Genomic DNA, 22,132 nt, shown 5'->3' on the forward strand with positions numbered 1-22,132 from the left:
TTCACTTCTTTTGATTTTTTTCACTTAAAAATGTCAACACCATTCTTAGCTCACAGGCAGTATAAAAACAGGCAGCAGGCAGAATTTGATCTGTGGATTCTATTTGCTGATCCCCGCCTTAGAGAATCAATTATACACAAAGATACTAGGCAGTTAAGAATAAATATTATTCCAGTTTGCTTTGGACAGTGGAAGGGGTATTGAACCCGCCATCACACTTGTTAGGAAAGTGCAGTTGCTACATAAGGGAACATTTGCAGGGCAGTTCCGCCTCATCCACAGGTGATACGTTCCAAGACCCCCCCCAGTTGACGCCTGAAACACAGAAAGGCCTGAACCCGACATATACTATGGTTTTTTCCTGTATATACACACCTGTGGTAAAGTTTAATTTCTAAATTAGGCGCAGTAAGAGATTAACAACAGTAATCATATGACAGAACAATGATAACGATATACTGTAACGAAAGTTGTGAATGTGGCCTCTCAGACTATCTTATTCGCCGCACTCACCTGTCCTGTGATGCTGTGAGAGGACAAAATGCTTAGGAGAGGAGGCAAAAAGAGGTGAGTGACGCAGGTGTGAAAGTGTGGTGTGACCTGTGACCTTCTGCTGCTGCGTCAGCAGGAGCATCTGCCTCTGGCCCTTGGCTGACCGCAGGTATGATACCAGGACAAGCAAAACCGAGGATAAGGAAGAAACGCTGCCCCAGAGGAGAGCTCTCAGCCGTGCCCCGCCCAGGGAGGGTGGAGAAATGTGCGAGAGTTTCCACTGGAGGAGCGGGGCTGCCTTAACCCAAACTAGCCTCAGCTGGCCCTCTGCAGGTGCCCCCGGGGCAAAGTAATGTGTGTTCAAAGGGAGAAGAGGTCTCCTTCGTAGAAACTGTAAGATCACATTTAAAAAAGTGCTCTATCCATTCCTTGATTTCTCTTCCTGTTGCTTCATTGTTGGTGAACAGGTAAGGGCATTAAGGAAGCTACTCCTGAAATCATGTGCTGCACTATATGCTAATTTGGATGCAAATTTTAAAAAGTAAAATTAAAAATAAAAAAAAAATGCCCTACTGGATGTGATTCCTCTCTGTTAAAGCGGAGAGAAATAAGAGTAAAAGGTGTAGTGAGGCTCCTTTAAGTGTTCAGTTTGACCAAGCAGAGTTGTGTGTTTTAAGTTAAAGGAGGGACCTGAGATCATATATCCATTGCTGTCTCTGAGAAGAAAAAACTTTACAGCAAGGGAGGTCAGCCAGGTTTCATTTGTCAAGAGGCAAGAGAGGGACTGGCTCCACGTGCAACGTGAACCAGCATTTTTGGAGCTTGTCCGGCAGACCATTCCAAAATAACCAGCATTCTGTGAACAGATCCCTGTGACCTCTGCCCCACTGTTCGTAGGACGGCCAGGACCCGCTGCTTTCGGGGTTGCTCCATTTGTAGTCCCCAGAGCTGTGAGCAGGGAAACACAACTTCAGTTGAACAGGGAGGGGTCTCGTCATTTGCAAAAGAGAGCGGAAGACACCTGTGGAGATTTTTTGCATTCATCTTGTCCCCCAGTTTTTGCCGTGAGCTCCTGTTAAAACGTTTAAGTGATAGGGTTAGGAGGATGAGGAAAAATGGCCCCACGTGCCTCCGGCTCTTGCCTCTAAAATTTGATCACCACAAAAAATTACAGGTTTATGAGTCTGCAAAAGAGAGAGGAAAAAGAAAAGTTGTTTAAACTCTGAAACTCCGGGCAGTCTCTGTATATGTGTATGTGTATATATCATTATACATAACATATATGTATTTGGTCCTGTATATCCTTGACCTTGTACAGCTAATCCTAGCATAGATGTATTTCCAAAGCTAAGTCTTTAATGCCCCTAGGAACATCACAGAGGCACAGATAATTAGTAAGAACCATATATGTTGTATTGTATGGTTTTTTTCCCAGCAGGCAAAGGGTTTTCACAGGTTACTTCTCTGCAAGCTGGTAGAAAGAACCGAAATGACAACCAAGATCTCATTTCTATTCAATACGTATTCTGCTGTTTTTCTTTTTTCTTTCACATTATGTAACTAATAAATAAATGAGGACTCAATACTATCAGGCCAACTGAGGTTGTTTCAAAGATTTTTCTTGGCTTTTATTAAGACAGCCAGCAGAAATACACACAAAGAGATTGCTTATTAATTGCCAGTAATTCTCATTTCTGAGGCTATTTTTATTAATTTTTCTTTTGTATACCTTTTCTGTTTGTTTGGTTTTTTTGCTTATATAGTTAAAGGAAAAAGCATGAATTTTTTAATTCAAAAACTACCTATGGAAAAATAAAGAGAGTCATTCAATGGTTAATACGTGATGGCAGAACCTGGATGAATAATGCTCAGCCAAGAAACACTAGGGGAAATATCTAACTTTTACATGACATGGTTTTTGTTTTAAATGAAAAGAATCCCGCCTGCTTTTATCTATCCCCCAAGGTATTATACCAAGGTATTATATTAATATGTGAGACCATTTGGTAAACCAGTTTGAAGTATTTCTGGTTATTAGGTATTATTCTTCAACTTCTTAGAGCCCAGCATCCTTGCTTCTCTTGAACTTTCTTAGTGTTACCATAGGCCAAGTTTCCTTGGGTGTTAGCTCAACCTTATCTGGCCCAAGTTTTCATGAGAGTTTTCTGTTTTCTTATTCAAGGCCTTTATTTAAAAATATTTTTTAGGGGCGCCTGGGTGGTTCAGTCGGTTAAGCGGCCGACTTTGGCTCAGGTCATGATCTCACGTCCGTGAGTTCGAGCCCTGCGTCGGGCTCTGTGCTGACAGCTCAGAGCCTGGAGCCTGTTTCAGATTCTGTGTCTCCCTCTCTCTGGCCCTCCCCCATTCATGCTCTGTCTCTCTCTGTCTCAAAAATAAATAAACGTTAAAAAAAATTTTTTTAAGGGGCGCCTGGGTGGCGCAGTCGGTTAAGCGTCCGACTTCAGCCAGGTCACAATCTCACGGTCCGTGAGTTCGAGCCCCGCGTCGGGCTCTGGGCTGATGGCTCGGAGCCTGGAGCCTGTTTCCGATTCTGTGTCTCCCTCTCTCTCTGTCCCTCCCCCATTCATGCTCTGTCTCTCTCTGTCCCAAAAATAAAATAAACATTGAAAAAAAAATTATTTTTTTTAAATTTTTTTTAAATAAATAAATAAATATAAAAATATTTTTTAAATACTTAGTTATTTTTGAGAGAGGGAAACAAAGCGTGAGTGGGGGAAGGGCAGAGAGACAGAGAGAGGCAGACACAGAATCTGAAACAGGCTCCAGGCTCTGAGCTGTCAGCACAGAGCTGAATGTGGGGCTTGAACTCAGGAGTGGGGAGATCATGACCTGAGATGAGGTCAGATGCTCAATCAACTGAGTCATCCAGGCACCCCAGGCCTTCACTTTTAAAATGAACTATGAACTAGAAGTAATGCCATAAAATCATGCTGGCTAATTAGTAAAAGGCTAGTATGAATTAGAGAAAGATTCTATATTATAAAACATTATTTCAAAGTATAATATTTCTTGAAAATTCACTGTTTTACCTGAATGAGCTGTATACCATTTAATAGATTTTCTTTAAACACTAGTCAATGATGGTTTCTAATCCAAGTATCAATTGTTTGAATTCAAATGGGGTCTCTTCACAATTTAAAAATTTCCCACAAATTCCAAATTAATTTTCTTAAAATCCTTTATATAAAGATAATGAAATGTGAAGTTCCAACAGTTGTACAAATCTAAATGAGAATAAACTTAGTTTTTTGTCATTGTTAACAATATAGATCTGATGGAAAGCATAAGAACATGTTGAGACCGTCACAGTGTCTACATATAATAAGTGCTCAATAAATATGTGACGGGGGAGTATAGGAGTTATTATCTTAATTCCTAGCATTCCGCTAGGGGGCAGTGGATGAGTGCAGAGAGTACCAGCAGTATTTTTCCATTCTGCCTATTATTCTCCTCAGTTGTTACAGCAGATAAGCTTTTAACCTTATTTTTGTGCTAGCTCTATAGAATTTAGATTTTTTCTTCATATATTACCCATTAACACACAATCTGAGTTCCAAATAATTCCTTACATCACTCAACAAATTAGAACCTTGGGGCTCTGGGTGATCAGATGACTCTCCCCAAATCATGTGAAGAGAAAATAGCAAAGCTAAACATGCTACTTAGCTCCTTTGAAAGCCATATCCAAGCTTCCTCCTCCCTATGTGGCTTTCTTTTTCTTCTTTAATGAAATGCTGGGAAGACGTCTGAGTGAGAGAATCTGAGGATAGAAGGTGTTGCAAAGATGCACGTGTTCCACAAAACTCAGGTATTTAATAATCATAACACACAAACTATGTTCAAAAACCTGGCTCACCACAATTATTATGCTTAATCATTTGTTAATCATCACAATGAATATGTTTTTAAGATGTCTTTTACTCGCTTAAATCAGCTCCATTGGTAAGAAGCATATGAGGTGGCTTACCTAAGACTAGTTAAGTTCTATTTATAGTGTAAATAATAAAAACACTCAAATCTATTCAGTCCTTGATAGTTCTCAAAGCTGTCCACATCCATTTTCACATACAATCTTATAATAGCCCTCTGGAGTAGCTGGAGGTGATATAATTACAGCTGGAAATGAAAACAGTATTCAGATAGAACATTTCAGCCAATTTGCTAGTACAATCTTCTCCTATTTCTGTGATGCAGAGGTGGAAATCAAAAAAAAAAAAAATGGACTGAAGGCTAAGAAACACCATGTGATTGGGTACGTTGTTCGTTTCTTCTTTCAGTAAATTACAGAAAGATAACAAAGGCTACTGCGCCCAGTACAGAGGGGAGGTATGTAATGCTGTCCTGGCCAGAGACGCTCTTGTTTTCTTCAACAACTCCTATGCACACCCTGAGGAGGCCCAAGAACTACTGGTTCACACGGCCTGGAATGAACTGAAAGCAGTGAGCGCATTTTGCCGGCCAGCTGCTGAGGCTTTGCTGTGTAACCACATCTTCCAAGAATGCAACCCTGGAGCAGTACCTACTCCTACACCCATTTGCAGGTAAAATAAAAGAAGAAAGACATGGGAAAATTATTTTGATTGCAAACAGGAAGAGTTTTCAAAAGAAGTTGTCATGTGCAACAATAAAGGCAAAAGGTGGCTTTTGCCCAAAATAGAAGGTAATTAATTGGACAGAATTCCTACCATCTAACTCCCTGATGACCTCCTATAATACAAGGACTCTAAGCTTCTAGAAAATGTCATAAAAGGTACAATATTCTCTTATACTTGCTATTTTTCATATTGTTGTCATATTCATAAATATCCCTACTTTCTATGAAATAAATATATACAACCTGAACAAACATGGACCTCATGAGTAAGCTAAGACAGCGAAGAGAAAATGTCCGTCTCAAATGTTTCAGCATGATTTGCCAATGAATAGGAGATCTTGGTGAGCATTTCAGAGTATTATTTTATATCATATGTATATTATTTTAAAATACATTCCACCCAATGCTCTTACTGAAGTACTAACACCCTTTCTCACGGTGGGGGGAGGGGTTGTAATAAATAGTTATTTCTTTAAAACCCCCATACTCTTTAAACATGGAAATTCATAAATCCATATTTGATAGAATTATCTTTGCCTTTATTTACTTCTTATGGAGAAAAGATAGGAAGCAATCTGGCTTTTGAGCCAAATAGAATACTATTTTCAAACACTATTTGTACTTCTTCCTAGATACATGTGACCTTGGCTAACCAGTTTCCTCATCTGTAAAAGAGAGAGGATTAAAAGATCGGTTGAACCCATGGTATACGTTAGAAATGGACATTGTTTGCTTTTGAAGAAAACACATGAAAACTACCAACACAGCACATTTCCACCTCTGTTTTGATAAAACCAGGCCACTATTTTTAGCTTTTACATATGATTGCATCATCATATATCCAACTACCTGGTAGAGATCTCTGTTATTTATCCCTCATGCTCACTGTCATTTATATCATAGAAAATCTTTCTGTTTCTTAAGCTCTCAATTTTGATTCATCTCTTGTTCAGCTAGAGTAGATGATTTTTAGAAGATTACACGTAAACATTTTTCACCATAATGTTGTGATCGTGTATGTGTGTGTGTGTGTGTGTGTGTGTGTGTGTGTGTGTGTATTTCTCACTGACTATTTAGGTCTTATGTTGCATTCAGTTTTCCTCAAAATCTTGTGCACTCTAATTGTTTTTTGGCTGTGTTGTAATGAAGAACATATAGGGCAATCCTGAATTTTGTTCCTTTGTAGGGAATATTTTTCTCTTGCCAAATGGTAGGAGGATTCTTTTTTAATCTTTGAGATTCACAATATTTGTCAAATTCATCTGGGAGTAATTCTTTTTTCATTATTTTCTTTCCTATAATTAATATAAAAATAACGGATAATGTACCTTAATTATCAGGTTTACCTCCTTCTTGTCCTAACAATGTTTTCTTTTAGTATATCTTTGAGTATTTTCCATTTTTTCTGTGCTCTAGTTTTCTTATTGGGAAACATTATCCGAACTCTGGGTTTCTTCCTGGCTCTTCCGTCTCAGCTGTTTCCTCATACATCATTTTCACTGTTCATGCATTCTGTCTGCATTCAGTTTGGACTTGTAAAGTTTTCCTCTGTTACTTGTTCAATGTCTTCCAGTGACATTTCTTTACTGATTTTAATGACAATTTTACTTTTGGTGTTGATTTCACTTCTTTGTGGTCTTTATTTTCTTCAGTTACTACTATGTTCAAGTTAACTTAGTTTTCAGTTTATTTTCCATTTCATCCTGATTTTTTTCCTTGCAAAAGACTCTTCTATAGGGGTCATCTTGAATACATGGCAATGGAAGCAAAACAAAACAAACAAACCTTTCTCTAATGTGTTCTTCCGATTAGAATAAAAAATAGCTTTCCAGGGTATTTGCTTCCTCCACATGATGTGGGCTGTGGAGTTTCTTTCACCTGCCCCCTATTGATTTTTGCACAGTTTAACTGTGCTGTATGAATGCAGAAAGTTGTGTTTGTGTGATCCCGGGGAGGCGGGGGGGGGGCCAAGGCATAAGCAGAAGCAAGCTAAGTAATTCTCCTCTGGTTTTTCAGGCTCTCCTCTGGTTTTCAGAGGCTTGAAAGCCTCACTGCTCTCCCTTCCACTGCGGACACATCAAGAATTCAAAATCCTATTGTTGTTCTCATGACTCCTATTGTACCCTATCACAGTCATCTGCAAAGCCCTTTCATTCCACACATGTTCAGTTGGCCCTTACTGACAGGTGGTTGCCCAGAAAAGTGGCAGTGTAGGCATGACTATTTTAAAAAGACACCATTATGACACAGATATGTATATGCACACACATACATACACAACCACAAATTCCTTCCTCGCTGAATCCTTTAGCTATTGAATGAACAACATTGCTATTATCTCTAATTTCTTTAATAATCTCTAATTTCCTTTTATTTTTAATCCAAAATGTCTTACTTTGGAGTTAACCAGGTTTCTCCTATGTAGTCTTATCCTATTTTTTATAAGATAAGCTTGAATAAGTATTAATGCACAAAATTATAATTAGTATAACTAGTCTTTCTTCAGTCTCTTCACTTACAATAAAACACATGAATGAACATAACATTTCATATTCAAGTAGACATTACCCTGACTTTCTCAGATGGAAGCATATGCGGAAATGGGACAGGGGGTGGCTTCTCCAAGGCCAGGGTGGATAGGAACGATATGCCCTCCTGTAACCTGCCAGGAAGGTGATGTCTTCTGTTCTGATGGGCAAAGCATTCAGACAGGCCAACTGTGCCCCTCAGTCCCTGCCCATTAGCCCTGAGATTACAGGAGAATCTCTCAGGCTAGACACTGATTGACAAGGATCTATGACTTTTATTATGTGTATTTTTAAAACTCAATGCACCTTGTTTCTGTGCCTTTGTATTTATTTTACTATGAATATGAGGGAATGCATATCAGGGATTTCTTTTGAGCTTAAAAATTCTTTTCCCCCTCAGTAGTGTTAGCTACACTATGAAAACCAAACAAGACAGCATTTCGTCTCAGGGATATACACTATATTTCATAAAGTCTCACATTATTTACAATAAAGGATCCTTTAAAAAATGCTTTTGCAAGAGCAGACAATGTACTGTGATGATATTTTTGAAAATACAGAATCTAGGCTCTGCCACAAATTTGGCTTTAATATGCTGTGACTCATCAAGTTTTGTTCTCCCTAAAATATTTTAGAGAATACTGCCTGGCAGTAAAGGAGCTCTTCTGTGCAAAAGAATGGCTGGCAATGGAAGAGAAGACTCACAGAGGACTCTACAGATCTGGAATGCACCTGCTCCCCGTGCCAGAATGCACCAAACTCCCCAGCATGCACTGGGACCCCACGGCCTGCACCAGACTGCCATATTTAGGTAACAGAGTTCTCTCAATACTGTAGAGGTTACAACAAATTTACTATTTTGAAGAAACTAAGTTGTGAGCTTAAATCTCCTAATATTTCTAAGCATTTCTAACTTATTTTTTGAGTTCTGCCCTTTTTAGAGACCTAATCACAGAATCCTACTGTCCACCCTAATTGCACAGGTCAGCATAAGAGTTTACTCCATTTGGTTCAAAAAGAAATTAAAGAGCACTTTTAACTGCTGCTTAAGATCTTATTTCATAAGGGGATCTTATAAAAGCTTGTAACGGTTTTTGGAATGTGCAGAGAATGGCTAAGAAACCTCATATTATGTCAGATGAGTGGAATAAAAGAATAAAGTCCCCCTTCTTAGCCAACGAAGCAGATTTCTAAGCATGCAAAAATAAGCCACATGGTTGAAAGTGCTGATCTCACAAAACAAAGCTGAATCGCTGCATGTTGTTTAATGAACTTCGTTTGTAAAGAGCTATGTTGTTAGCCCTAACAGCTGGTTTAATTTCAATGACACAATCCTTTCTCATTCGAATGCAAAGCATGTTGACCAGTTGTATGCTGAAAAGCTGAAAGAGAACTTGCATTTCTTAGCACTCTCTCACAGAATATGTGAGATATCTGGATGCTCATTTAAAACAAATTTTTATCCTTTCCCCCTCAGATTATAAAAAAGAAAACTTAACAAGTAAGTAATTTTGTTTGTGCCCTTGAACCCTTATGTGTATGTAATTGGATTCGTGCATGCGTATTTACACTCCTACTACATGATGTCCAGAACAGGATGTACGTCCCTTCTCAAAGGCTGTTTTCCTCTGCTTACTGGGGTAAAACATGAAGGAAGATCATCAGAGATCTCAGCTTACAGCTTCTAATTAGGCCATGAAGAGCAGCATATTTAGTGAATGATACAAATGAGATCCCCTACCCCAAGGTTATAACTTCATTTATCCTTTCAATGGCCACAAAATAAGCAACTGAAAATGCCACCTTCTGATTTTGCATTCTTGATTTTTAGACCATCTAATTATTTACAGATGAAAACAAGTATTTATTTCTTCATTGAGCCGATTCATGATCTTCATTTGTGACAAGAGATCTTTCCTTTGGAAGATATGTTTTTTAAGACATCTGATTTCCAATATGAAGTTTACAGGGTCAAATCAAATGTTTGGGGTTTTTTTTTTAATGTTTAATTATTTTTCAGAGAGAGAAGAGAGAGAGAGAGACAGAGCACAGGCAGAGAGAGAGAGAGGGAGACACAGACTCGGAGGCAGGCTCCAGGCTCTAAACTGTCAGCATAGAGCCTGATGCGGGGCTTGAACCCATGAACTGTGAGATCGTTACCTGAGCCGAAGTCGGACACTTAACCGAGTCACCCAGGAGCCCCCAAATCAAATGGTTTTAAAAGTGGATGCCTCCAAATCCCTAGGAAGGAACTCAAGATGGTTGCTTGCAAAGAGAGGCCTAGACACAAAGTTGAATCAGATGATGCTTTAACCCTACCAGAATGCAGACATCTTCAGAATGAAATTGGAAGAGTTTTTCATTTCAACTAACTTCCTCTGATTTGAGCTTTCTAGGGCTTCAATCATACTCATTTCCTATGAGGTATATTCTGGGCCTAATTGCCTCTGCACCTGGCAAAGTGCCAGGCCTTGATTTTACCAGCTTCCTTCAAGAACTAAGACTTAAAAGTATAAAAACAAAGAATGCCACTGGTCCCACTTGAATCACTCCGCATTAATAAACAAGAGCGGTATGGAAACCCTATAAATCTATTGTTCTGTAAGCCTGTCAAATTGTTATTTCCAAATTGAAGGAAGGAAAAAGAAATGCTTCAATCCTTTGTCATATAAGTAGCTAAAGCCTACTTTGACTGGACTTTTAATTGGCAACGGTGGTCTTTGTTACCCTTTGTTTACTCATTCATCCATTCAAGCACTCACTGGGGGTTTACCATGTGGAAGGTGCCGACCTTCAGTCCTAGATCAGACAGGGACACACACAGAAAGCATCCATGTTTCTGCCTTGTATACCGATTATAAAAATTGTTAGCTACAACTAGCTAACAATAAACCAATTTCCTACTCTTAACCTATTTTTATGCAATCTTTGGTACATGTCAGAAAATGAACTCCAAATGTCATAAACGGATCATTTCACCTGACCATGTCATGGAGAATTGTCTAAAAGTATGCTCCCTGGTTAAATGCGATTATTACTAAAGAAACCGGCTTGAGCTTTTCAGGCAGGTTGCTATCTAAGCAAAGAAGTCATCCTTATTCAGTCGAATATTATAAAGCCCTCAAATATTTCTTGAAGTTTCTTGATTTCTGAGTAAACTCTATAAAGGATATTGCCAGTTCACTTAGAAGGGTGACAGATTTTTTTTTTTTGCTTGAACACACACAGTAAGATTTCAGTAGTTTTCATTTGTATAACTTCTTTTGCTGAAGTGAAATATCTTTTTGAGCTGGCGATGTCTTTGTACTATTTACTTTGTCTGCTGAGCAGACATCTCACTATTCCTGAGTTCCACAAGGCTGCACATACTTCGTGTGTTTCCTCAGATGGCTTTGTGGGTGACAGAGTCTCTGTTTCCTTGCAATGTTCAGATTAGCTTGCTTTCACCTGCATAGTTAAAAGGTAAACGAGCTGGACATAGCCTTGAGTGACATTTCTTTTTCTCTCAGGAATCTGTAGATGTGATTTCACTCTTTTCCAGCTTCTAGGTTTGGAAATGACTGGTCGTCTGGTATGAGTCTGCTTACTTTTTCCTATAAGCAATGTGTTTCTGTTTTGAAAGCAGCTTCGAGGATTTTCTCTTTATCCTTGTTATCCGCATAGTGGAAATCCTATGTGATGGGGCGTCACGGAACATCTCTTTCCAACTCTGCATTCAGGACCTTCTTTGTCTTGGTAGCTTGAAATCGGCCATGGAGGTCAGGCTGCAGGCAGGTGATATTTCTAAAGCAAAAGGCTGATCATGCTACTCCACTGTTTAAAACCCTCTGATGATTCTCTCCATTTACTGCCGGGCCAAGTCCAAATTACCTACCTCGGCATGCAAGGCCTTTTATGACCCAGACCTAGTATCTACAGCCTTACCTAGACACACTCCCCCAACTCAACAATGAAACTTTCAGATGCATTTTTAGGGAAGCATGCCGACTCCTTGGTTTGGACACTGATACATGCCACTCCTTCTTTGTGGAACACTACCTCCCTACTTGCCCCCTGCCCCCCCTCCCGCTCCACCCACACACACATACCTTCGACTGCTTGTTCCCTTTTTATTCAACTTAAACACTTACTCCAGAAAACCTCCCTAGTTTGCCTAGACCTAGAATTGAGCTGTCCCAGGCCGTTCACAAGCTTATCAGTCTTACAACATTTTATTATAATTACATTTTATTAGAATTATCGGTTTACAAATTATTTCCTAGCTAAATACCTTAACACAAAGACTTGTCGTGTCCACCATAGTACTCTTGAGACCCAATGTCAATACTAACTTAATGACTACCTTAATGTATGGATGAATCAGTGAATAAAAACTCCCCTGATGTTCAAAGGAAAAGGGTGGAGGTAAAATTGATGACAGAAGACAAAGATAAAAAGATGCTGGAGATGTGGATTGATAATTTAGATTCAAAGAGATAATCGATGTCCCTCTAGGGAAGGCCACAGCAAACAGATCAGAGGCAATAAACAAGGAATAACAAAACTAGCCAGAAAGGAAGATATAATTAAATCCATAAAGCAAAATTATTGTTCAAACAATGCCAATTTTTGCATTTTGAAAATAAACCTTACTAAGTCCTCATGGATCACTCTCTTAATATGTGTGATTTTTTTTTTTTTTTTTTTTTTTTGAGAAAGAGAAAGAGACGGAGACAGAGTGAGAGCAGGGGAGGGGCAGAGAGAGAGACACACACACACAGAATCCAAAACAGGCTCCAGGCTCTGAGCTGTCAGCACAGAGCCTGATGTGGGGCTCAAAACCACAAACCGCAAGATCATGACCTGAGCTGAAGTCAGGCGCCTAGCCCACTTAGCCACCCAGGTGCCCCAATATGTGTTGTATTTTTGATAAAAAAAATTATCCTTATATTTACTAATGAGATTATACTACCAATTTTACAAATTACATTGCATTCCTTTCCATGTTAAATAAGTATGAACTGCCCTGTAAAATCCAGATACAAACATAGTCACCTCTTTCTGCCTTTCAATGATTACTCCTACTTTATTATTAGCAGGAAGTCTAGCTTTCCCCTCCCCACCCATCTTGGATTGACTTTTTAAAAAACCTTCAGATGACTCAGTCCAAAGAAAGTCAGATCGGCTTTCAAGCCAATCATAAAGGAACCCGGAAAGGCTAAGTCCACTGTTGTTGTGACACCTGATGAGAAATGCTGTCATTGCTCCGAAATGCACTGCTGTGCTGTTCCTGCAGTTTCAGTCCTGTGCTGATATTCTTCCTGTCACAGAAGGGACCAGACTTGGTCTCCATGGGCTTTAAAACCATTTGCCAGCTACCAGTGCTCAGGCCGTAATAACTGTGTCCACTGCTACACTAAGAAGTCCTACATGGACACCCCTTGTAATCTCTGCTTTTGCAAGTGTCCTATTTCAAACGGCTTTAGGCGTCTGCTACAATAAAAGTTTTCTTTTGATTTTGTGATGTGTTATATTAATATATGTCTGTATATCAAACATATAATTCTTTTGCTATATTGCAGCCACTTTCTAACATTTCGTTTAGGATTGTTTAAATCTATGTTCCTTAATCTAGGAACGCACTTTTCTTTGGTGCTAATGTTGCCAGGGTGTGATATTAGTATTATAATAACTTTCTAAAATAATTTCATAGATTTTTCTCTTACTGTAACATTTTCTAAAATCTGGGAATTTTATTTCTTCTGAGACCAAAAGAATGTCTCCGTAATTCTATAAAGACTTTTAAATGTCCTGGTTATGACTATCTTAAGATTTTCTGATTTTTCCAATTTGGCAATGTGGTCCTATCGTTTTTCTAAAGATTTAAAAAATGTTATTGCATAATTACATTCTACTATCATAACTCCTTTACCATTCCTAATTTCATGTTTATGCTTTTATCTTTTAAAAATTAAAATCCTACTTACCAGACTACTTTAATAAAGATAAGACCAAACCTTGACCTATTTTTAAATTCTAGCATTTCTGGTATGTGTATTCTAACTTATTAATTACTGCTTGTACCTGGCTGTTACTTTATCACCTATTTTTGTTTTCTGTAGTTTTTGTTTCTTTTCCAAAGTCTTGAGTTAAATGTCTAGTTCATTCACTTTCTTCCTTTTTATCTAATGGAAAGAGACAACACCGAGTTTCCCACTGAGGACGGCTTTGGCCAAAGCTCACATCCTCTATCAGCAAACTATTTTCTAATCTGTCACTGTGGCTACTTTTTAATCTTTGATCGAAAAGTTATTGAATTTTTTATTTTTCTAGATGTGCCATTGGATTTGACTCAGTCTACTGTTAATTGCACTTTAGTCAAGGAGTAATTCCACATGATTTTTGCCTTTGAAATTTGAGATTTACTTTTGTGGCCTGAAAAAAGACCAGGTCTGTCAGTATTCCGCAAATATTTGAAAACAGGGTTTATTCTTTCTGTGTAGGGTACAAAGGATATTGTTTGCTATTAGAACATTCTTGTCAATATTATTAAAATACCCTGTATCTGTGTTTTTGTCTTTATCAATTAAAAGAATATAAATTAATAAAGTTGTTTTAACAGATACACAGTGGACTTTGTACTCTACAGAGTGATATGAACATGGCATCTGTCGGTTTCCAGGGAAATGTAGATTTTACCTTGTTTTCATACTGCACTGACTTTTTAAAAAAAATTTAAATAAATAAATTTATTTAAATTTATTTTTAAAAAAATAAATAAATATTTATTTACTTTTGAGAGCAAGAGTGTGTGAGCAGGGGAGGGGCAGAGAGAGAGGGAGACACAGAATCTGAAGCAGGCTTCAGCCCTGAGCTGTCAGCACAGAGCCCGATGCGGGGCTCAAACCCACAAACCGCGAGATATGACCTGAGCTGAAGTCGGATGCTTAACCGATGGAGCCACCCAGACGCCTCTGCACTGACCTTTTTAATAGGAGTTTGACAGTTCAATTTTTAGATGAACTAACTTCTCATTTGTGTCTAATATTTCCACTCTTCATCTCCTATTATTTTTGTTTTGTTTGTAAATCAGCAGTAAATGTGTATAAAAGCTCAACTTTAGACAGTCCTGTCCTCAAATATAATTTCATGAAATTATTTTATTTAATAACCTAACAATTTCCATAACTGTTGTCAGGTCATAAAAAACATGATGCAGTGTGAACAGCACTAACCCAGGATCTGCATTTGTCTTGGAAAAAAAACAGTTCCTTTCTCTGGGTCTCATCTTTAAAATTCTGTGATTCTGCAAGTTGGATTTACTTGGACCCCTGGATTATTACACTTGGACTTTAGAAATATATAACCAGGGACGACCTGATCCATAAAAACGTATCCTTAAAATTAAATTTGGCTTACTAAACTTGCTTGAATTTAGCGAAGATTCCTTGACTACAAACATTGCTTCTTAAAAGTTTAAGAATGAATGAAAAAAATTATTGTTCACTTACAGCATTCCCACCAATGACGTCCTCAAAGCCAAGTGTGGACATTCCAAATCTGCCTTCCTCTTCTTCTTCCTCCTTGTCCGTCTCACCTACATACTCCATGACTGTAATAATCTCCACAATGTCCAGCTTTGCAATATTTGTGCTTCTTACTGTAACTACTCTTTATTGCTGCCGGAGACGAAAACAATGGAAAAATAAGAAAAGGTGAGATTCTAATTTAAGCTAATCACATGTAGTAATATATTAAAACCTATAAACTTAACATGGGAATTGGGGATGGGAAGAGGGATCTATACAACACGGCCGGTCTCTTTAGGACATCTAATGCCTTGCTTTAAGATCAAGCACCCCACCATGATCTTTAAAAATATCAATACCTTTTTGCAAAGGATCACATGTCCTAATGTTAACTTTTCACAGTAGAGAGAATCTAAACAATAATTTGGAAGAATATGGCTACTCCAGCTCAGCCCCATTGCTATGCCAACTGGATAGTGACAAAATTCCCACGAAAATGTGCTTTTTGACTCCAGACCAAATGAAATATTCCTTGCTCTAAAACTGAAGGATCTTCAGTTGCCTTAGTATAATTTGTTTTGTTTCCTCCTAGCATCCTCTCTCTTTAAAACCCGAGCCTGAGTACAAAGATCTCACCTGACCCTGAGCTCATTATCAATCTTGCCTGTCTTACCTGCAGAGAGTCAGCGGCGGTAACCCTCACTACTCTTCCCTCTGAGCTCTTACTAGACAGACTTCATCCCAACCCCATGTACCAGAGGATGCCACTCCTGCTGAATCCCAAACTGCTGAGCCTGGAGTACCCAAGGAATAACATTGAATATGTGAGAGATATTGGCGAAGGAGCATTTGGAAGGGTCTTTCAAGCAAGGTAAAGTTACCCATGTGAAAAATCTTTCCACCGAATTTGTACCTGAAAGGCTAGGAGACCGCTCCTTTGATGCCTACGCTGAATGTATGATACCTATTATCAAATAATTCTTCACATCATTAACCTCATCTCATGGAGTACTTATACTCTGAATCTTAATAATTTTTTCTCTCTGCTGGAAAATAGGGCTGGGCAGAAGGAGAGAACCTTCATTTATGCTGTATTCAAATTATAAGCAATTAGCAAAGTTTAATTATATTTCCTTTTCAGAAATAATTTTATCACACATTTTAATCATAATTTCTTGCCTTGTTTTTAGTAAATAATTCTAAAATTTACTTCTCTTCCATTTTCTATTGCTATATTCTTCACTTCATCTAAAATTTACTTTGAACTAGTGTTTCCATTTAAGAATTCAGACTCTTGTGGCACCTGGGTGGCTCAGTCAGTTAAACACGTCTGACTTCAGCTCAGGTCAAGATCTTATGGTTCTTGAGTTCTAGCCCCGCATCAGGCTCTGTGCTGACAGCTCAGAGCCTGGAGCCTGCTTCAGATTCTGCGTCTCCCTCTCCTTCTGCCTGTCCCCCATTCGCATTCTGTCTCTCTCTCAAAAATAAATAAGCACTAAAAAAAATTTAAAAAAGAAGAATTCAGAGTCTGATACGTATAGATATTAAATGGATGTCCATGGAGTCATATGATATTTGTCTTTCTCTGACTAATTTTGCTTGACCTCACTCATATGAGGACTTTAAGGGACAAAACAGAGAACATAAGGGAAGGGAAACAAAAATAACATAAAACTAGGGAGGGTGACAAAACATAAGAGATTCTTAAATATGAAGAACAGAGGGTTACTGGAGGGGTCGTGGGAGGGGGGATAGGCTAAATGGGTAAGGGGCATTTAGGAATCTACTCCTGAAATCACTGTTGCACTATATGCTAACTCATTTGGATGTAAATTTAAAAAAATAAAATTTAAAAAATAAATAAATAGATATCCATGGAATGGCAAAAATAGAAAAAGGAAAAAATAATGCAAACATGCCAGAACATAATGAGCTCAAGGAAGCAGTACATATGGGGGTCAATGCTAGCCCATTTACTGCCTTTCTGTGAACTGGAAGGAAATACCCTTTACGGATGGATGTGGCTCAAGACACACAACTGGGCCAGAGAATGTGGACTTGGTTTTAATCACTAATTGTCATTCGGTCCTGGTGTTCTTGGGCAGGACACAACCTCAACTCCACTCATAGTAGCCCTGGTATGGAGGTTACATAATTAATGAAAACCTCACACAAATACGTACTGGGAACCAAAAATATGCAAGGCACCATTTGAGGCTTTAGAGGGATATAAAGAATAAGCCATGGTCCCTGCCTTCCAGGAATTTCGAGTCTGGCCAGACATTAAGGGCTTAGGATGGTAATGACAATCTCATTGGATCTGTGTACTTTAATATTCCCGAAATGTACAAATAATGCATTTTTCAAACTTAATCTGTGTTGAAAATAGTCCCAATGATTTTTATTAATTGGAGTCAAGGAGTTTTAAGTACGATCTACTGTTGGCATCTTACTCTGATTCTGTGGCTCTGGGAAAGGCTGCAAAAGTGGAAGGAATGTATATGAATGTGGGTAGATTAATGTGGGTAGATGGTGTTCCCGATCTTTGATTTCTTTCTAAACGAATGTATCTCTCAGGGCTCCGGGCTTACTTCCCTATGAACCTTTCACAATGGTGGCAGTGAAGATGCTCAAAGAAGAAGCCTCAGCAGACATGCAAGCCGACTTTCAGAGGGAGGCAGCCCTCATGGCAGAATTTGATAACCCTAACATTGTGAAACTCTTAGGTATGACTATAGAAATGAAGAAATGCATTGCATCCCCCAAACAGAAGCTTCCCAAGTTTTCCTCCTTTACCCCTACATTTGTGCTTTTTTCCTTCACTTCTTTGTCAGAGAGCCATCCCTGTTCCTTCCCATATATTTTCTGCACCAAGGAGTGGAACGTTACATTAAATAACCTCAGTTCAAAACATCGCTTTTTTTTTTTAATTACTCAGAGAAGTATGTTGTCATTTAATTTTCTCTCTAGAATGTATAAATATACTGATTGCTAAATCCCTGGAATTAAAAACCAGGCCCAATATAAATAAGCCAAGATGATAGCATTCATTATTTCTCTTCCTTTTTGAACAGAGACTTCTAATTTTTGCCTGAAAAAAAGAATAATAGGTCTAATAATCTATTTTTACAGTGATGTGAAATTGCACCCAAATGATCTAATATTTCAAGGTGTCCTATTTCCCTCTCAAATACAGCAAGAAATTAAGTTTTGCAAATGTCCTCCTGGCACTAACCCTGAGACTCCATTTATGTTAACATTTTTTTTCTTTCTAGAATGAACATCCTAAAAGCTAAAGTTTGAAAAATTTTACTGAGCACTTTACCTAAGATTTTGGATTGTGTTATCCTTTCCAAATGTCATACATCTTCTTTACCATCCTTCCCCATAGAAAGAGCGGGAAGAGTAAGTAGCTTACATGCTCAAAGCAAGCGCCATTTGTAAGTTCACTCGGCAAACAAGTACCGAGTACTTGCTGTGCCGCACACGTGGTAGGTGTATGGGATTTAAAAAAAGAATAAGACATGACTTCTGCTTTCAGAGCGCTAAAACGTTGGAGGAGAAACCTCAAACAAATGTACGATTGTCTCGGGACAGTAGGTCCTCCGCTAAAGGCTGATAGAAGGCAAATCTGGTAACAGGCAGGGTCTACAGTGGAGGCACTTAGCAGGAGTGATGGATAAGCTGAATCTTAAAAGGTAAATAGGCAAACGTTGACACCCAAACAAATGGGGTCAGGGTTCGAGTGCGATGCCATCCACAGAATACCGGGGCCCCTGTTTTCTGATGTGGCCACCAAGTGCTTTGGGAGCGCTCTTTCCCCCCGCGTCACTTGAGACACCCACCCTAACGAGGGCCGTGATTTCGGTTGCAGGCGTGTGCGCCGTCGGGAAGCCCATGTGCCTGCTCTTTGAATACATGGCCTACGGCGACCTCAACGAGTTCCTCCGCAGCATGTCCCCGCACCCCGTGTGCAGCCTCAGTCACAGCGACCTGTCCGGGAGGGCCCAGGCCGCCAGCCCGGCCCCGCCACCGCTCTCCTGCGTGGAGCAGCTGTGCATCGCCAGGCAGGTGGCCGCCGGCATGGCTTACCTCTCGGAGCGCAAGTTCGTGCACCGGGACCTGGCCACCAGGAACTGCCTGGTGGGCGAGAACATGGTGGTGAAAATCGCCGACTTCGGCCTCTCCCGGAACATCTACTCGGCGGACTACTACAAAGCTAACGAGAACGACGCCATCCCCATCCGCTGGATGCCCCCCGAGTCCATCTTCTACAACCGCTACACCACCGAGTCGGACGTGTGGGCCTACGGCGTGGTCCTGTGGGAGATCTTCTCCTACGGCCTGCAGCCCTACTACGGCATGGCCCACGAGGAGGTCATCTACTACGTGCGCGACGGCCACATCCTGTCCCGGCCCGAGGACTGCCCCCTGGAGCTGTACAACCTGATGCGCCTGTGCTGGAGCAAGCTGCCCGCCGACAGACCCAGCTTTCCCAGCATTCACCGAATTCTGCAGCGGATGTGCGAGAGAGCGGAGGGGACGGTGGGCGTCTGAGCGCGGGGACGCTACGCGGCACGCACCGCAGGCCTGGTTCAGACTCTGGGAGCTGCAGGAATCCGAGCCGCTTCTCCCACCTGGACGACAGCACGGCGGACGGATACGCGCGCGAGTACCGGGGCGGCTAGCACCACGCGCGAGTAGCGGGGAGGTCAGTTTCTCACCAAGAGCAAAGTGCAGAGCTCATCCCTTAGACCACTCCAACTTGGAAAGGCTGACGAGGACATGGTTTACGGGGAAGCAGAGCATCCTCTTCAGTTCCTGACTCGCCTGGCAGCAGAGTGAGACTCTGCTGGATTAAATTTTAATATGAAATGTGATACAGAGCTTCATTTTCAATAGAGTTTACTCCTGTCCGTATGAAAGTAGTATATCTTTCTGTAAGACACTTAGGTAAAATACAGAACACTAGGAAGAAAAAACCATTCTTTGTCTCCCACCCAAAGATGACGGGTGCTGGTTGTTTTTGTTTTGTTTTTTTAATTCAATTTCTTTCTTGCATTTGTGCATAATTTTATATTTGTTTGTGTTCTCCAGAGTTGTGGTTATACTTTACTGATAGAGGGCTTCTAAGGAATAAAATGATAAATCGGTAAGGCCATATCCCCACTGTGATTTTTAATTTCCTTTTCTGTCTTTATGCTTCTTCTCCTTTGGAAGTTTTTCCTTTGTGGGCACTTGTCCTAAATTTCATCTGCTTATTTGATTCCTACAGTTTTTCTGAAATATGTTTTTGTATTTATCTTTTTCTTTGAAAATTTTCTCTGTATCTTTGCTTTCATTTTATTTCTTTCACTTTGCAGGGCTTTATGTCCTTTTTTGGTTATTTTTTTTTTTTCTTTTCATCTCATATATACAATGAATACCCAGGCAGAAATAATAACTTTTAAACTAACACCGTAGACTAATGTGTATATAACTTTTGCAAAGTAATACCATTTTCTTCTGTACTTGCTTCTGAAGCTACACATTTCAAATTTGTCATCCACTAATGTATTGCCACAGTCTATTAAATCTCCTAAACCATAGTTGAGGAGATTTCTCAAGATGGTCTTATGGCTCTAAGTTATTTCAAACTTGATGTTTTTGTGCACTTTGATATTTTTTTCCTTCTAGAAAACAATTCCACAGGCAATAGCATTAATATAGTGTTGGTTACCAACTTTTTTGTAGGACTATTAACCCTGTCTTGTTACATTTTATGATTGTTTAAGAAATAAAAACCCTCTCGAATTCAGATCCCTGATGCACAGATTTTTGAGAGGACACCCCCCCATGATATATGTTTTTCTAAGGTCAACATGAATAAAATGAATTCATTTCTGAAATGATGTGAACCCAAATACTCCTGGAAAGCAAATAAACAGGGAAGAGAAAATTACAATCTACTGTAGACCAACTTACTTTAATTCAAACTAATTGGTAGTTAGGGCAATGAATTTTTAAAAGGAAATTTTCAGCTGTCTGCTGGAAGAATCCAACTGAAATCAAATTTTCTTTCATGCAACAACTTGTTGCCTTTGCTGGAAAATCTGCCATTTCTTGTTCATAGTCCCTCCATGCAATCTAGACAAAAGCATCAGAAATTACCCTGGATTTTACCCACTCCTTCCTCCCTGATATTCTATCAATTTTACTTTTTAAAACCCTCCTTCCTGCTCATGTACCTTTCCTTCCAGCCCATCTGACTATTACGGATTCTATCACAACCTTCCATTTCAGGCCCAAGCAGATTCCATTGCTATGACAGCGTGAGGACATGCTTATTCACAATTCTGATTCATATAACAGAGAAGTCAGAGCTCAGGACTGAGGCCTAGAGAGGTGCTTTAGATAAAAGTCATGATTGTAAGTCCAAAATTGAGACAGTCATCCAAAGGGCTAGCTGAAGAATAAGGTTGCAGCCCGAGTCCATAACAAAAGGCCAAGCGGCCAACAAAGCAGAAAAGCTGGAGAGGCCCAGCATCCAGTGTGGATCTTTTGTGTGGATATCCATGGCATACTTTAAATGGTTCACACGTGTGTGTCATATATGTTGTGCAAGCTTCAAAGAAGTCCTCACATTTCCTCAGCTGAGAAAGTTTTATTATATAATTTTTTTAATGTTTTATTTATTTTTGAGAGAAAGGCAGAGAGCCTGAGCGGAGGAGGGGCAGAGAGAGAGGGAGACACGGAATCCAAAGCAGGCTCCAGGCCCTGAGCTGCCAGCACAGAGCCCATAGCAGGGCTCGAAGTCACGAGCCGTGAGATCATGACCTGAGCCCACGTCCGACGCTTAACCGACGGAGCCACCCAGGCGCCCCTGAGAAAGTTTCATTATAAAAGAAAGACATGGAAGCCAAGCCAATCAGAAAAGCTACCCCAAAAAAAATCAGAGTCAGGACAGGAACTCCGAGTACCCAACGTATGGCTCCTGCTGCAGGCATCCC

At 39.7% G+C, this 22,132-nt stretch overlaps 1 protein-coding gene and 1 long non-coding RNA gene across 3 annotated transcripts in view; one reads left to right on the plus strand and one right to left on the minus strand.

Annotated features, from left to right (window-relative positions):
• The window catches only part of LOC122233191, a 149,909-nt gene extending 134,706 nt beyond the window's left edge, over nucleotides 1-15,203 (minus strand). The window contains exon 1 of the long non-coding RNA XR_006210687.1: nucleotides 15,126-15,203. This is a non-coding gene — a long non-coding RNA (uncharacterized LOC122233191). The remainder of the gene's footprint in view (nucleotides 1-15,125) is intronic.
• The window catches only part of MUSK (muscle associated receptor tyrosine kinase), a 91,494-nt gene extending 71,517 nt beyond the window's left edge, over nucleotides 1-19,977 (plus strand). For both annotated transcript variants that reach the window (XM_007094282.2, XM_042964853.1), the window contains 6 exons: nucleotides 4,791-5,054; nucleotides 8,271-8,446; nucleotides 15,128-15,329; nucleotides 15,823-16,014; nucleotides 17,721-17,869; nucleotides 19,018-19,977. In XM_007094282.2, the coding sequence (XP_007094344.2) occupies nucleotides 4,791-5,054; nucleotides 8,271-8,446; nucleotides 15,128-15,329; nucleotides 15,823-16,014; nucleotides 17,721-17,869; nucleotides 19,018-19,700 (1,666 nt within the window). In that variant the 3' untranslated portion in view covers nucleotides 19,701-19,977. The remainder of the gene's footprint in view (nucleotides 1-4,790; nucleotides 5,055-8,270; nucleotides 8,447-15,127; nucleotides 15,330-15,822; nucleotides 16,015-17,720; nucleotides 17,870-19,017) is intronic.
• Nucleotides 19,978-22,132: the final 2,155 nt, after the last annotated feature.

Source organism: Panthera tigris, chromosome D4, assembly GCF_018350195.1.
Source record: "Panthera tigris isolate Pti1 chromosome D4, P.tigris_Pti1_mat1.1, whole genome shotgun sequence".
In the NCBI taxonomy this organism is placed as follows: Eukaryota; Metazoa; Chordata; class Mammalia; order Carnivora; family Felidae; genus Panthera; species Panthera tigris.